The following is a 16928-nucleotide window of genomic DNA, read 5'->3' as shown; positions in this document are numbered from 1 at the left end:
TTTCATAACTAGCTTTAGAGGATTTTATGAGGGATCTTAGCTTCTTACTGAGGCTGACCAGGGAGTTCCTCCAATCATGGGATTTTACTCTTTTTTGCAACAGTTTCTTTCTTCTGTTGTAGAGTTTGTTTATGGCAGGGGACCACCAGATTGGCTTCCTATTTTTGGAGGATAGCATCTTGGTTCTGTTAGGGATAGCACGATCCATGCACTCATGTAAGTGCTTATAAAGTGCATTTGTGTAGGATTCAGCAGTTGTACCTCTACTGTCCATCTGCATGGGTATCGTGAAGTTTGCCACTTCTGTCTTAAGAAGCGTGAAGTTGGCTTTGGTGAAATTTTTTACGGTGGTTTCCCTAATGGGGGGTGGGGGCAGGATGTGGATGTCTAGGGTGATTAGCTTGTGGTTGGATGTGACCAATGAGGACTTGACCTCTGGTGTGGAACACCGGTCGCCCATGTTGGTAATCACCAGGTCTAGGATATTGCTGCCCCTGGTGGGGATGTGGATAAGTTGATCCAAGACATTGGAATTTATGAATTCCAGAAAATGTTGAGCAAAAGAGTTGGTACATGAGTAGTTTTCCCAGTTAATGGTGGGGTATTTGAAATCGCCCATTATTAGGGTGTTGGGTTGTACCCTAATATTTTCCAGTGTATCAAGAAATGAGGAGTGGGAATCCTGGGGCATGGTGGGGAATGTGTAGCAATTTGCAATTTGGATTGCGGTCTTGCCCAGAGTTAGTTGCACTTGGATAATCTCAGATGCATTATGCTGAGCAACTAGCCTGGAGGTGTCTTAATGAATATGGACACGACTCTGCCTTTAGTGTTTGGTCCAGGTTAGGTGGGCGAAAGATGTGGTATAAATTATAGCTTGGTAATGTAGGGGTGCTCTCTGGAGCCTTGAACCAGGTTTCTGTCACTGCACAGATGTCGATGTTCTCCATTTTAAGGAGTGCCACGAGTGAATGCATTTTGAGGCTTAGACTTCAAGCATCGAGTAGCATTATCCTCAGATTTTGCTTGCTTGTACCTTTTATGGTGGTGAATTTGTCATTTGAACCTTGCCTAAAAAAGGCACTATAGGGGTGGCAAGAGCCTTAGCCAGTATCCGGACTCCCAAGGGTGACAGGTGCAGGCCATCTCTGGCAAAGCATTGTGGTCTGTTGATCATGTCATCCCAGGCAGACAGATACTGTATCCCCTTAGAATGACACCAGAAGCTTAGCCAATTGTTGAAGTCAATCATTTTGTCCTTGTACTGTGGTATAATTCTGGGTGATGGCAGGATGCTACTCAGGGCTAGGGTCATACCTGCCTGGGCTACAAGATCGGAAAGCTCCTCCATGTCTCTTTTTATGTAGTCCAGGGAGGTACATCTCAGGTCATTCACACCAACATGGACAATGACAGAGTCATATTTGTACTTGTTGTGGAGTGACGTGAGTGCGTGCATTATGTGGCGGATCCTGGCACCCGACAGACAGCTAACAGTAACTTTCTCCTTGTTTGGCCTGGTGAGTGGACCATCAGTATGCCTGACTATAGAGTCACCTATGACTAGAGTGTTGGGTACGTTGTTATGCCTTATGGGCTGTGGTTAAGTGGCACACTGAGTTTGTGGGCTATGTGTCATTTGGGTTGTGTTGGGGGTGGAGATTGCTTGCGTTTCTGCTTTGGAGGTCTCTCTTGCTTGAGCAGATTTTTATTGAGAGCCTCCTTGAATGTAAGTGTGTGCTTTATGTTGCTGTGTGTGTGTGTGTGTGTGTGTGTGTGTGTGTGTGTGTGTGTGTGTGTGTGTGTGTGTGTGTGTGTGTGTGTGTAGGTTTTGCGGGACTATGTGATGAGTGTGGTGTGGTGCAAGTATTTACCTTCTCCTCTTGACTGTCTAGTCCAGTCTTGGGTGAAGAGAGCTTTGCTTCCAGTTTGGCTGTATAAGTGCATCTCTCACAGGTTGTAGTGATGGGTGGTAGGAGGAGAGGGTTGTCTGTGTACATGAGGCAATTGCTGCATTGCCCCCAAGATGCCCAGATTCATCAGGTAGACAGGAGAAAACACCGGGAGCTGACCATTAGACATGCCTGAAGAGGTGCTTATTTATTAAGTACTAAAAACTGTTTTCCTCTAGACAAGTGAGGAAAGTTGAGTGCTGTAGTAATTTGTAGCTTATTTAGTGCTTACAATGAGTTCTGAACAAGTACTGAGCTCAGAGAAACAGATTTGAGTGCTAAAACTAAACAACTGGCTAGTTCTAAGGGAAAATTTGAAGAGTACACTTTATGGCGCCGGGAATAGTTTAACCCTAGCTAAGCGGAGATGCATAACGTGCATTTTTTTTATATAACAGTAACAAATGAGCAAACTGATTTAAACAAATTAACCAATAAAAAGCTAAAAACTGAGCCCCGTTCCAGCAGTCTTCAATCAGACAAGTTCTAACTGCACACTACTGCCACTAGGGTCATGCTCTGTTTTATAAACCTGCACTAAGTAAGACTTATCAAAATAACTGGGCCCTGGTTCTGTCAGCTTGCGTACGTACCAAGTGTGGCCTTGTCACACCAAGCTTGAAATTTATTGGTTATGGTTAAGTGAGGCCGCTGCTTAAAAACAAGTAAAAATAAAATGCACACCTGAAGCCAACGGTATTAGCATCACCCCCCACTCCATGCACACACACTCTCTCTGCCATGGATTTTCAGTGTCAAATGGACTAAACATGAGCTGCAAAAGTATTAGTAAGTGTAAGTGATTCATAGCAGATTATTATTTACAGGTGTAAATGGCAGCAAGAAATCATCAGCCTTTCCAGCTATCAAGGTCACCCTTCTGACTCTGGCCACAAACTTGTAATTTGTATTTACAGTAAACATAAATGATGGGGGGGGTGCAAAGAAAGCAAGGGTCCAGTTTCATAAGTCCGCTGTACCTGACTGTGTCAAAACACATGTTCTTCAATAAGAAAGCAGCAGGATTTGCCATTTTCTGTCTTAACTGAGTTCAGTGGCTTGCAAAGTAAGCACTGTAATAAATTAAGTTCTGACTTCCTCTTTCCTTCCTACTTATAACAGGAATAAGCACTGAAGAAACACCACGCCATGCAAGCAACTGACACTGTATGTATGCGCACTTAGCGAGACTGACAGTGTACTTGAACTAAGTCCTTGCATTGCTAGCACGTGCTTTGCAATACCGTGCAGCTTGTATGGTGACTGCTTTCACTCCAATCACTACCTCTTTAGAAACATTTGCTTAAAGACAGGTATATAACGTGTTAATTAGGGTATGTGATACAAACACTCAGAAAAGAAATACAAACTGTAGGATCTCCATATTCATAGAAAATAATATATTTACATTTTTCTAAAAACTGCAAACTACTTAAGTCTACATTATCAACTTGCAGTCAGCCACAAGTCTTTATCCTGATAACAAGAGAGTAAGTCCTTTGCTGAGGCTGATGTAAAAGTACTGTCATGCCAAGGAATATATGTGATGTTGTAGATTCTAACAGGTAATAATCTTTAAATAGAAAATCAGATGCAAAATGATACAGAAAGTATTAACATGTTAGACAATCTGCAACAAAAACATTGTAATAAAATCAGACTTAATAAGCTGCAGGTTCTGCATAACTAAACATCCATTTTTTGGCTAAAATAATCAAAATAAAATTATACAAGTTCACTGTCTTTTTACAGCAGCATCTGCATTCAGCACCTGTAGGACAGATAGTGGGAGCCTACCTGCCATCCTTACTTTCCTTACCTAAAACATTTAGCTGCCCCCCCCCCTTGGAACCACTTAGTGGGAGCCTACCTGCCATCCTTACTTTCCTTACCTAAAACATTTAGCTGCCCCCCTTGGAACCATTTAGTGGGAATCTACCTGCCATCATTACTTTCCTTACCTAAAACATTTAGCCGCCCCCCCTTGAAACCATTTAGTGGGAGCCTACCTGCCATCCTTACTTTCTTACCTAAAACATTTAGCTGTCCCCCTTGGAACCACTTAGTGGGACACTACCCGCCATCCTTACTTTCCTTACCCAAAACATTTAGCTGCCCCCCTTGGAACCATTTAGTGGGAGCCTACCTGCCATTCTTACTTTCCTTACCTAAAACATTTAGCTGCCCCCCTTGGAACCATTTAGTGGGAGCCTACCTGCCATCCTTACTTTCCTTACCTAAAACATTTAGCTGCCCCCCTTGGAACCATTTAGTGGGAGCCTACCTGCCATTCTTACTTTCCTTACCTAAAACATTTAGCTGTCCCCCTTGGAACCACTTGATCATTCCACTTTTAAAGTCACTTTCACCGACCGTGTCAAAAGGCTTTCTCCACTCCAACTGCACCTTGGCAAGCGCCCCCTAAAAAGTATCTGGGTCCATCACAAAGAGGTTATGCAAGCCTTTGAAGGATCGTATCTCATGAAAATCACTAGCTTCTGGCATTCAGGAGTTAACACTCCAAGACGAAGAGCTGCTGTCCTAATGAATAACTGTAGAACACAATTAAAAAAAGAAAGCACCTCCTTGACAAGTAGGCGAAGGGCTGCAGCCATAAAGAACTTTTTTTTAAGCACTCCCTGTCTCAAACAGGCAGTTAGGCACCGCTTCATGATGCTGATGTCATTGCACATGCCCCTGCGCATTGATGATGTTGCAGGATACGCTGCTGATGTGTGATGCATCAGCAATAATGGAAAATTGTAACTAAAAAAATCAGGATTTGAAGGGGCCATTTGGGAATTTGTGGCACCCCATTGTTTTGCCATCAAAACTGGGAAATACTGAGGAATTCGGTATGGTTGAGAGGTATGATTGCATCCCCATGTGATGTCCTCCCTGGTAAGGTTGGACCATAAATCAGTCTTTTTTGATGTAATTATAGCACCAGATACGCCATCAAGCTCAAAAACGCTTAAGAATTTTTCAAAGGCAAACTACCTCCTACTAAGTGCTGGTATAAGAAGTTTCAAAGCCCCCTCAAGTGCAGATAACATGGACTTCTATGCAGAGGTGTACACCAATGCCCTGTATAACTACATAAATCAGTCTTTTTTGATGTAATTATAGCACCAGATACGCCATCAAGCTCAAAAACGCTTAAGAATTTTTCAAAGGCAAACTACCTCCTACTAAGTGCTGGTATAAGAAGTTTCAAAGCCCCCTCAAGTGCAGATAACATGGACTTCTATGCAGAGGTGTACACCAATGCCCTGTATAACTACTTAAGCAGTTGTATAGAATTGTCAGCTGGAGGTAATAGCTAACCTGCTAGCTGACAGATTTGGTGCAAACTTCAACTCCCTTGTCTCCTCCAGTCATCCCACAAAGTATACCTGCCATTCCTCAGATTATTATCTCAACAGAGCAGATCATCTCAACACTCTCCAAGGCCAAAAACGTGGCCTCAACGGGACCAGACAACATCCCAGTTTGCCTTTTAAACAACTTAATACATGACCTAGGAGACTTACTTGAATCCCTGTTTAACGATAGCCTGCGAACTGGCTATGTTCTGGTGGAATGGAGGACAGCAACAGTAATCCCTCTGCACAAAGGTGGGAAGTATAGATCCATAAACTTGACTAGCCTCATCTGCAAGGCCATGGAAATAATCATTATGGACCTTATTAACAAGGACATAGGTAATCTCCAAACTCTGGACCTAACCCAGTTCGGATTTGTTAAAGGTAGATCATGCCTGTTAAACATGGCTGACTTTTTTGTGAGAAAGTCACCACAACCCTGGACAAGGGAAAACCAGTGCATACCACCTATCTTGCCCTAGCCAAGAATTTGACACAATCTCCCACTCAGGTATTACAGAGAAACTTTCCCAGTTGGGAATTAACCCCTACATTACCAGATGGGTAGCCAACTAGCTCACCAAAAGGACACATACTGTACCACAGGGTTCTGTGATGGAGGGCCCCTTACTGTTTGGAATTTATTTGTCAGAAGTTCAGGCAAACTTGGACAGCCTGTGGCTGGCCAAGTTCACTGATGATTGCAAATTGGGAGCAATCACTGAGTCCCCTAATGATGTTAATATACTGCAGACAGGGTTAATGCAGACAAATGATTGGTACCAAAGCCACAGATTAAAGTTAATTGCAAAAAAAAGCATTATTATTCCCTCTGGGAAAACTGGCATCCCTGTCAATTACATTAAAGACAGCACCCCCTAAGTGTAGACCCAGTGGTATGTGATCTGGGTACTCAGGTTGATAGCAACCTGAACTTTGACCACCACGTTTCCACAGTAGTAAGGAAATCCTTCTATGTGGCATATCTTATAAGTAAAGGCATTGCATCTAGATCTAAGGATGTTATAATTCTATTATATTCGGCCCTCAACAGACCAGTAATTGAGTACACTGTTTCCTTTTGCATGTACTTCACCAGACACCTGCAACAACTGTTGAGACCACAGAGGTTTCTCACCAAGAAATTACAGGGTACACAAACAAGTTTTACATGGACAGACTGAAAGTCCTGTGACTGTATTGTGTCTTCTACAAGTTGCTAAGGGGTGACATGTGCCTGGCTTGCAAGGCAGTCTCTGACCTGGCCCTGATGGAAATGCCATGCATTCATATATCAAACTGCATGAGGGTCACTCATTCCAGGGATCTTAACCTAGCCTCTGACATGAACAGGTCATGCTGGAGAGATAGATACATCTCCTGGAGACTGCCACTTCTCTGGAACAAGCTTCCAATTGACATGAAACAAGCACCTCCATGACCCTCTTCAAATGCAACCTAGATCAATGGATGGGTGCCTGCAGATTCACTGCTGGGGTGACGCCCATGTCCCTCCTGGACAGAGGAAGTCGTTATTAACTACCATAGACCCTTACTTCTGTGAAATTCACTCATTTAACCACCAACAACTGGAACAACTTGGGATAAATATGGTTAGGCTTGCAAGGGCTCTAGGGCTGTTAGCCTAGTAGCCTTCTATGAACCTATGAACCTATGTACTGTATTCCATTATGATAAACATTTTATACTTGCAGGCTGAAAGCAGGGATGTATGTTATTTAGTAATGGCATCTTGTGAGTGCAGCTTCAGCTGTATGCTGTTGCTTTTATTTGTTGTAACTGGTATACCTCTGCCTTCAAGTCAAGTTGAGAAAAGGCTACAGCTGTATGGAGCAAACAACGGACTAACAACATACAATAGATAAATGTATAATATCCAAAGAAAATTATGCAACATTACCGAAAACGTCTAATGTTATTTTCTTGTCCTGTCTTTCTTGATTGTACATGATTATGCACATATATTCTCCTGAATCTTGTAGCCTGATGTCTTTGAGTAAGAGTGAGGCATTTCCATTGCTAATATTCTCACAGAAGAGGTTTGCCCTTGAGTTGAGGATCCTGTTTTCATCCATTACTTCATCATATCTGGCCACTTCTGTCCCATTTAATGTCCATATTACCAGGAGGATAGTAGTGTCCACTGTCTCAGAAGCAATGGTAAAGTGACACCCCAGCATCACGCTGGACCCAGACTGTACCTTAATCATGGAGTGCGGTACTAATACTTGTATAGAAGTACCTGCAACACAAAGAGGCGACAGAAAACAAGTCATGAGCAGTGCAATTCACAGAAACAAATCCAAAACATTATATGTGAGCAAGGCAAAATGTCTTAAAGTAATTCATAGATTAGTACTAGGCTAACTGCCATTTTGGGCCATTTGAAGCCTAGCCAGTTACCCCATGTGAGAATCAAACCCTGCACCTTGTGTCTTTAAGATAAACACCTTAACCATTATGTCATCCCCTCCCCCCTTGTAACAATGCACAATGAAATAACTAATATTATAAGAGAATCAGGAACCACTATACAAAAAATATAGCCAACAAGCTCATAAACACTGCACCTCTAAGCAAGGTGTGGGTCAAGTTGAGTTGCATCTTGCAAGCTTATCTATAAAATAATGGTTGGTACCTGCCCTGTACTAGTTTTGGTTCTGGTTTAGTTTAATTTCATTTCTCAAACAATCAGGTCTTTCTTTTATGTGAGGAAAACATCTACAAAACATCTAAGGTGCATGCTGTTAGAGCTAAGACAGTACATCAGATTTCTCCAGAAACTTGTGTAAGGCAAGAATGCCAAGGCTTGCAAGAAACATCCTTGGCTGATGCATAGTGAAAGGCATCAGATTTCTTTATTTTGACAAAACATGCCAGTTACAAATAATCAAGTCATCCTTTTGTATGTGAAGCAATTTGACTATAAGAACTTTGCCTTGTGGGTATGTGTCTCAGTACAGATTTATCAATAGTCCTTCATATCTTTCTGTTATTAATAATGACAAAGTTTTGTTTTATTAGTAGTTCTTCATATTTTTATGTTATTAATAATGACAAGTTTTGAAATAAAGGATATTATAACAGCAGCATCAGATGAAGTGGTTGTTTAACTTCCTTTAGACAACGGGCAAACTGTACATCAGTACCTGGATTGGAGAACAAGTGTTCTCCAGCAGGGTATTAATGTACAGGTAATGCCCAGTGAAAAACGAGCCCACTACTTCATGGCAGCATATCAAGCTGCCATGGAGCTCGGACTGAGAAAACAAAACCACCACCATTATTTTATGCTCACTAAACAGTGGTGAGTGTAAAACGTAAACAAATAATAAGAGAAAAAAGGTGTGTGTGTGTGTGTGTGTGTGTGTGTGTGTGTGTGTGTGTGTGTGTGTGTGTGTGTGTGTGTGTGTCTGTCTGTCTGTAAGTGTATGCATGCACGTCTGTGAAACTGAAAGGGAGCGAGCCATTATTTTGCACTCATTAAGCAGTGCTTTTGCTGTTTAGCGAGTGTAAAATAAAAAAAAAATAAATAAATAAAATAAAGTGTTTGTGTGAGTGTATGCATGTGTGAGAGTAAAAGAAAGAGAGAGAGACATCGATCAAGTGAAAAAGAACCTTGTTGTGTATGTGTGTGTGTGTGTGTGTGTGTGTGTGTGTGTGTGTGTGTGTTTATGTTTCTGTCTGCATGTGTGAGTGAATGCATGCATTAAAGCAGAGACTGTATGTGTGTGTGTGTGTGTGTGTGTGTGTGTGTGTGTGTGTGTGTGTGTGTGTGTGTGTGTGTGTGTGTGAGTGAGTGAGTGAGTGAGTGAGTGAGTCAGTGAGTGAGTGAGTGAGTGAGTGAGTGAGTGAGTGAGTGAAGTGCAAAAGTGATCCAACGATCCCCTGGTATCATGTGCCAGAGAGAGTGAAGAGAGAATGATACCTGCCAGCGCTTAGAGATGGGCTGACTGTAAAATTGTGTTTTACTTACCTATGTATTTTTTAAGTACTATTTTATATTTTTGATATATTTTTGGATGTAAAATGCTTCCTCCAATATAAAATAGTACTTAAAAATACTCAAGTAAGTAAAACAACAATTTTACAGAGAGTCCATTCTCTAAGTGCAATAATGTTCTCCAGGGTATGTGTTCATAGGTTCATAGGTTCATAGGTAGATACTAGGCTATCTGCCCGAGGGCATTTATAAGCCTAGCCAGAGTGTGTCAGCTTTTGCCACCCCATTGATTAATTAACTGAGCCTCTGTCAAGCAGAGCCAATGAAGTGATCTCAGGGGTGTTATTTTCTGTTACCCATCCACTTGTCTAGGTTTCTCTTGAAGAGTGTTAGTGAGGGGCTTTGCCTAATGTAGATAGGAATTTTGTTCCAAAGCATGGGGAGTCTCTGTGACAGGAATCTATCCCTCCAGCATGTTCTATTTATTGTTGTGGCGAGGTTTAGCTCATTAGAGCACGTGGCTCGCAGTGACTTGGATTTCTTTAGGTGGAGCATGTCCATCAATTCTGAGTTGGACATGGCTTTGTATGTCAGGCAGAGATCACCTCTGAGTAAACAATATGCCACTGAGTACAACCAGAGTTTTTTCAGTCGATCTGCATAGGACATATGTTTGAGGCCAGTATTCCTCTTGGTGAGGTCCTTTTGTTGTCTTTCCAGCTGTTGGAAGTCTCTTGTGAGCTACATCCCAAATGGGGCATTGTACTCTATTATGGGTCTGATGAGTGATGAGTAGAGGGGCACTATAACCTCTTTATTTCTAGATGCGAACCCTTTAGTAATTAGATGGGCCACATAGAAAGATTTCCTAACTACTTTGGCAATATGATTGTCAAAGGAGAGTTTATTATCTACCTTGGTCTCCAGATCTCTTATTACCTCTTCTGTATTAAGGGAGCTGCCACCTATGTGGTAATTTGTGGGTGTTTTGTTTTTCCCAAATGGGATGACTATGCATTTTTTGGCATTTAGCTTGAGGCCATGACTTTGACACCAGGTGTCCGTCTCAGTAAGGCCTTTTTGGAGGATGTCCGTGTCAGCTGGAGAGTCAGTTATGGCTCCCAGTTTTTAGTCATCGGCGGACTTTGTTAGTCATAGCCCTCCTGTGTTTGGCTGTACTTCTGAAAAGTATATGTTGAATAGTAGGGGTCCCAGGACCGAGCCTTGTGGGACACCACTTGTGACTGGTTTAGAGATGGACCTGGAGCCTGCTATTCTTACCGCATGAGTTCTGTCTGTAAGCTAGTTGGCAACCCATCTTGTGACATAGGGGTTTATTTTCAGGCTGGTGAGTTTTTCTATAATACCTGAGTGAGAAATGGTGTTGAAGGACTTGGGAGGTCAAGGTAGGCTGTGTGAACCACCTTACCCTTGTCTATGGCCTTGGTGACTGTCTCAAAGAAGTCAACCAGATTTAGTAGGCATGATCTGCCCTTAACAAAGCCGAACTAGGTCGGGTCAAGTGTTTGGAGGTTCCCAATGTCTTTGTTAATGAGTTCCATGATGATGCGCTCCATAGCCTTGCAGACCAGGCTAGTCAGGCTTAAGGGGTGATAGTTACCAGAGTCAGTTGTGGCCCCTCCTTTGTGGAGCGGAATAACCATTGCTGTGCACCATTCTATGGGCACGTAGCCTGTGGAGAGGCTGAGGGTGAACAGCGTGTTTAGGTGGGGGGGGGGTTAGTTTATTCTGTAGTTCATGCAAGATGTATCCTGGGACACCATCTGGCCCCATTGACACTGTGTTTTTGGCTTTTGAAAAGGCTGTTTTCACCTGTGTGTCTGTGATTTCTGGGACACTACACTTTTCTGGTATTGTTGTGGGCCCTTTTGGAGGTGAGAGGGAGTTAAAGTTTGCAGTGAATCTATCTGCCAGGATGTTGTCAATATCAGTAGGTTCAGTATATTTTGTGCTATTTTGCACTAGCTCAGAGCATATCTGTGAGTTGCCACTTAGATTCTTGACATAGCTAAAGAAGGCTTTGTGGTTATCTTTTGAATCCTTGGATATTTTTCTGTTGAAGTTAGCCTTGGATGATTTTATGAGGGACCTAAGTTTCTTACTGATACTGATCAGGGATGTCTTTCCTTCTTGGAATTTGCTTTTTTTCTGAACTAGTTTAATCCTTTTATTGTATAACCTGTTTATGGCAGGGGTCTATCAGACTGGTTTCCTTCTCTTAGGGGAGTGAGTCTTGGTTTTGCTAGGGATAGCATGATCCATGCATCCTTGTAGGTTCTCACAGAGTGCATTTGTAAAGGATTCTGCATTTTGGGCAGTGTTATCCTTTAGCGTGGGGGCTGTGAAACTTACCACCTTTGTCTTAATTAAGGTGAAGTTTGCTTCAGCAAGGTTTTTCACTGTGGTTTCCTTGGTTGGGGGATGGTGGTGGGGTGTGGACATCCAGAGTGATTAGTTTATGGTCTGATCTAACTAGTGACAGGTTGACCTCCAGTGCGGAACACCTGTCGCCCATGTTGGTGATGACCAGGACCAGTATGCTTTCACCTCTCGTAGGGGAGTTTACCAGCTGATCCAGGGCATTTGAGCTGATAAATTTCAGGAAGCGCTGAACCTGGGAGTTTGTACTCAAGTAGATTTCCCATTTAATGCTAGGGTAATTGAAATCGCCCAATATCAGGGTGTTTGGTAGGACCTTCATGTTTTCCAGTGTCTCCAGAAAGGCAGACTGGTGGTCCTGGGTCATGGAGGGTGATCTGTAGCAGGCCACAATTTGCATTGCAGATTTGCCTGATGTTAGTTGCACATGGATGATCCTATAAGTATCATGCTGCACCACTAACCTGGAGGTGTAGGCATCCTTGATGAATATGGATACACCCCCTTCTTTTGTGTTTTGGTCCGTGTTCTGTGGCTGAAGTGTGTGGTATGAGTTGTAGCCCAGTAGTGCTGTAGTGCTCTCTGGAGCCTTGAACCAGGTTTCTGTTACTGCACAGATGTCGACGTTCTCCATACTGAGGAGTGCTTCGAGCACATGCATTTTGAGATTTAAACTCCTGGCATTGAGTAGCATTACCCACATTTTTTTATTTGTGTTGTTTATGGAGGTGGGTTTGACTTTTGAGCCTTGCCTAAAAAAGGCACTATGGGGGCAGCAAGAGTCTTGGCCAGTATTTGGAAGCCTAGGGGTGACAGGTGCAAGCCATCTCTTGCGAAGCAACCCGGCTTGTTGAGCATGTTGTCCCAGGCTGACAGACACTGGATCCCCTTTGAATGACACCAGAAGCTTAGCCAATTGTTGAAATTGATCATTTTTTCTTTATACTGAGGTATCATTTATATGAGGGCAGGATGCTACTCAGCGTCAGGGTCATACCTGCCTGGGCTACATGATCAGAGAGCTCTTCCATGTCTCTTTTCATGTAGTCCAAGGAGATACATCTCAGGTCATTCACACCAACATGAACAATGACAGAGTCTTATTTGTACTTGTTCCAGAGTGACCTGAGTGCTTGTGTTATGTGGCAGATTCTGGCTCCCGACAGGCAGCTAACAGTAATCTTCTCCTTGTCCAGTCTAGTGAGTGGGATGTCAGTGTGCCTGCCTATAGAGTCACCTATTACTAGTGTGTTAGGTATGTTATTTCACCTTAAGGGCTGTGATTGTGTGGCATATTGATTTTGTGTTTTATGTGTTGTCTGTTTTGTGATGGGAGGTGCAGGTTTTTTGGATGTCTGCTTTGGAGCTCTCAGATGCTTTTGCAGGTTTTTATTTAGACCTTCTGAGTATGGTTTAGTGTATTTATGTGTATTTTTTGCCAGTGCTGGTTTAGTAGGTCTATGTGGGGCTGGAGATGTGGTGCAAGTGTTACCCTTCTCCTCATGACTGTCTGTTACAGTCTTGGGTGGAGAGACCTTAGCCTCCAGTTTGGCTGTATAATTACATCTCTCGCATATGTTAGTGTTTTGTGGTAGGAGGAGAGGGTTGTCTGTGTGCATCAGGCAGTTGTAACATTGCCTCAGGATACCCAGGTTCACCAGCTGGACTGCAGAGTACACCTGAAGTTGCCCTTTGGTCATGCCTGAATAGTAGGGTGAGCTGCTTAGTCGCTTGGTTGGTGAGGGGTGGATAAAGAGCCTTGCCCTGCTGGGCAATCAAGTATTGGGGTATATTAGTACTTGCTATTAGGTCTGAGAAAGTGCTGGACTGTAGGATGCATTTTGAGTGCTTAGGTTGAGAGACTAGTTTCAAGGGAAAAACTGAAGAGGAGACTTAATGGAGCCGGGAATAATTTAACCGTAGCTAACCGGTGCTGCCCAGTGCGTAAAGCGCATTTTTTAAACTACTAACTTCTGGTCTGGAACCACTCCTCCAGGGACAGATGGCTGCTCAAAGTTCCCCTCTCTCACAGGTGAACAGAGAAACTTCCCTCTGTCCAAGTAAGGTATGGGCAACTCAGAAACTTGTAACAGAGCCCTGAATTCAGCACTAGTCTGAAAACTGGACTATACTAGCTTAGAAAGGCGGGAAACAAGGAATGTTTTTTTTTTTTTTTTTTTAAAGATAAGGCAAAAGCAATAAAAAGTACACTTAAAACAGCTTTAAATGACTACAAGCGACCAGAAAAGGCTATCGTACTTTAGTGTGTAGCCTACAACAGTTAAACAATTTATTTAAACAAAAAAACAACTTTTTAAAAGTGCAGGCAGTCAAATAAGTACAATATGTGAAAAAAACAAGCTTTTAAATCACAATATCATCATCTTTTTTCAGCTGTTCCCGTTAGGGGTCGCCACAGCGGATCTTCTGTTTCCATTTCTTCCTGTCCTCTGCATCATACTCTTTCACACCAACTGCCTGCATGTCCTCTCTCACCACATCCATAAACTTTATCTTAGGCCTTCCTCTTTTCCTCTTACCTGGCAGCTCCATCCTTAGCATCCTTTTCCCAATATACCCAGCATCCCTCCTCAGCACGTCCAAACCAATGCAATCTCACCTCTCTTGCTTTGTCTCCAAACTGTCCAACCTAAGCTGAGCCTCTAGTATACTGATTCCTAATCCTGTCCATCCTAGTCACACCCAGTGAAAATATTAACAGCTTTAACTCTGCCACATCCAGCTCTGACTTCTGCCTTTTCGTCAATGCCACCGTCTCCAACCTATATAACATAGCTGGTCTCAGTACCCTCTTGTAGACCTTCCCTTTCACTCTTACTGGTACCCGTCTGTCACAAATCACTCCTGACACTCTTCTCCACCCATTCCACCCTGCCTGCACTCTCTTTTTCACCTGTCTTCCACACTCACCATTACTCTGAACTGTGGATCCCAAGTACTTAAACTCATCCACCTTTACCAACTCTACTCCCTGCATCCTCACCATTCCTCTACCCTCCCTCACATTTACACACATATAATCTGTTTTAGCCCTGGTCCCTACTCTCACTACATATCACAAAATCATCTGCAAACATCATAGTCCATGGGGCCTCCTGTCTGATCTCATCTGTCAACCTGTCCATCACTACTGCAAATAAGAAAAGGCTCAGAGCTGATCCTTGATGTAATCCTACCTCCACCTTAAACATATCTGTCACTTTCACCGCAGTCCTCACCAATGTCACACTACCCTCGTACATATCCTGTACCACTCTTGCATACTTCTCCGCCACTCCCGACTTCCTCATACAATACCACAACTCGTCTCTAGGCACCCTGTCATATGCTTTCTCTAAGTCCACAAAGACACAATGCAACTCCTTCTGACCTTCTCTGTATTTCTCCATCAACACTCTCAGAGCAAATATTGCATCTGTAGTGCTCTTTCCTGGCATGAAACCATACTGCTGATCACTAATCATCACCTCTCTTCTTAACCTAGCTTCCGCTACTCTTTCCCATAACTTCAAGCTGTGACTGATCAATTTTATCCCTCTCACAATAAACGCTGGAAAATCAGCATTTAGGCGGAAAACAGTTAAGTACAGCAAGAAAATACAGAAAACTGATACTTAATCACTCCAAAGACTCTCTTTTAAGCTAGAAGGCTTGTATCAGTTTAAGGCTTTCTTGTGCTTCCCAGTAGGTTAGTTACAGGAAAGATGGGAAACAAGCGCAGATGTGGTCTTTTAAACCAGAAAGTTGAAAGAAATGGAAAACTGCCCAAACAGCCAGTAGCTACAATGTCTGGGCCAGGAATCACTCCTCTTGTGGTAGACAGGCTACCTAATGCCTACCACTCCCACTGATAAGCTAGAAGGCTTCCCTCCAACACAGAAAGGCTTGGGGGGCTCAGAAGCTTACAAAGAGTCCTGGATACAGTAAATATGTACCTGGACTAGACTAGTTACAGGAAAGGTGGGGAACAAGCACAAACGCAGGCTTTTAATACAGCAAGTTGAAAGAGATGGAAAACTGCCTAAACGGCCGATAAACTACAATTTATGGGACAAAACCCACTCTTCCCGTGGAAGATTGGCTACCTAGTGCTTACCACTCCCACTGACAAGCTAGAAGGCTTCCCTCCAACACAGAAAGGCTTGGGGGCTCAGGAGCTTACAAACTGTCCTGGTGGACTAGACTAGTTACAGGAAAGGCAGGAAAGAAGCTTAGATTTTTATTTATTTTTTTTTACAGAAAAGCAGCTAAAACAACAGTATATACAATTCAAATGCAGTGCAGGCTAGCACAAATGTGTAGCAATATTATGGCAAATACAGTTTAATTAAATGCAATTAAATTAACAAATGACTAAAAAACAAGTGCAGAAGGCATCAAATTAGAAGGCTACTAACAAGCAGTAATAATTGCAGAGTAAGAGCAACTGAACAGATAGCATGCAGAAGGCAACTAAGACAGTCACAGTAAGAACAGCTGAATAAAGTATATATATATATATATATATATATATATATATATATATATATATATATATATGTATATATATATATATAGATATATATATATATATATATATATATATATATATAGATATATATATATATATATATATATATATATAAATATATATATTTTTTTTTTTTGAGGGAGGGAACAGAGCAGGATTAAGAGGCTACATGTGAAATGAATGCCTTTCCAGGGTGCAGAGGCACTCCGCCTGTGGCATTGGGCCTCACAACACCCCCGGGTGCGCATGCATCATGTGGCAGTTATTATGCAGAAAATTTGTTACAGACGTTATCTGAACATATGTATGAACAACATTATGCAATACAACAGAAGAAGAAACCTAATGTCTGCTATACACAGTACAAAATACATGAATTTAAAAATAAAATTTTATTTTTGGTGACAGAAAGAGTATTCTTACATATTCAGAAGGGAGACTTTGAAAATATATTAGAGGTGTGTGACAGTTGTTTTGGCAGCTGACTTTAACTACTATGGTTCCAACAGTCCTAAATAGTGTTAAAAATGTAAAAAGTGTTGAAAATTTAAGGCCGCTTAAGTGATGACTTACTCTCAGCACTATTATTGTTTGGAAGTGATGATTATTTTTTTAATGTCATTTGATTTTTTTGTATTTTTTAAACCTGAGTACTTTGCATATTGTTTTATTCTTATAAAGTTCCAAATTTAATAAAGAGGAACAGAAGTGCTCAT

The 16928-nt window shown here is 42.2% G+C and overlaps 1 protein-coding gene across 3 annotated transcripts in view; it reads right to left on the bottom strand.

The window, feature by feature from the left end:
- Window positions 1-16928, bottom strand: part of LOC122813984 (CD276 antigen-like) — a 219578-nt gene that overhangs the window by 156737 nt on the left and 45913 nt on the right. For all 3 annotated transcript variants that reach the window (XM_044086553.1, XM_044086552.1, XM_044086554.1), the window contains exon 3: window positions 7239-7580. In XM_044086553.1, coding sequence (XP_043942488.1) covers window positions 7239-7580 — 342 coding nt within the window. The remainder of the gene's footprint in view (window positions 1-7238; window positions 7581-16928) is intronic.

This window comes from Protopterus annectens, chromosome 10.part0 (genome assembly GCF_019279795.1).
Source record: "Protopterus annectens isolate FY-2018-M chromosome 10.part0, PAN1.0, whole genome shotgun sequence".
Lineage (NCBI taxonomy): Eukaryota > Metazoa > Chordata > Ceratodontiformes > Protopteridae > Protopterus > Protopterus annectens.
Note: the sequence above shows the minus strand (reverse complement) of the source record. Positions and strands in the feature narration are given on the sequence as shown.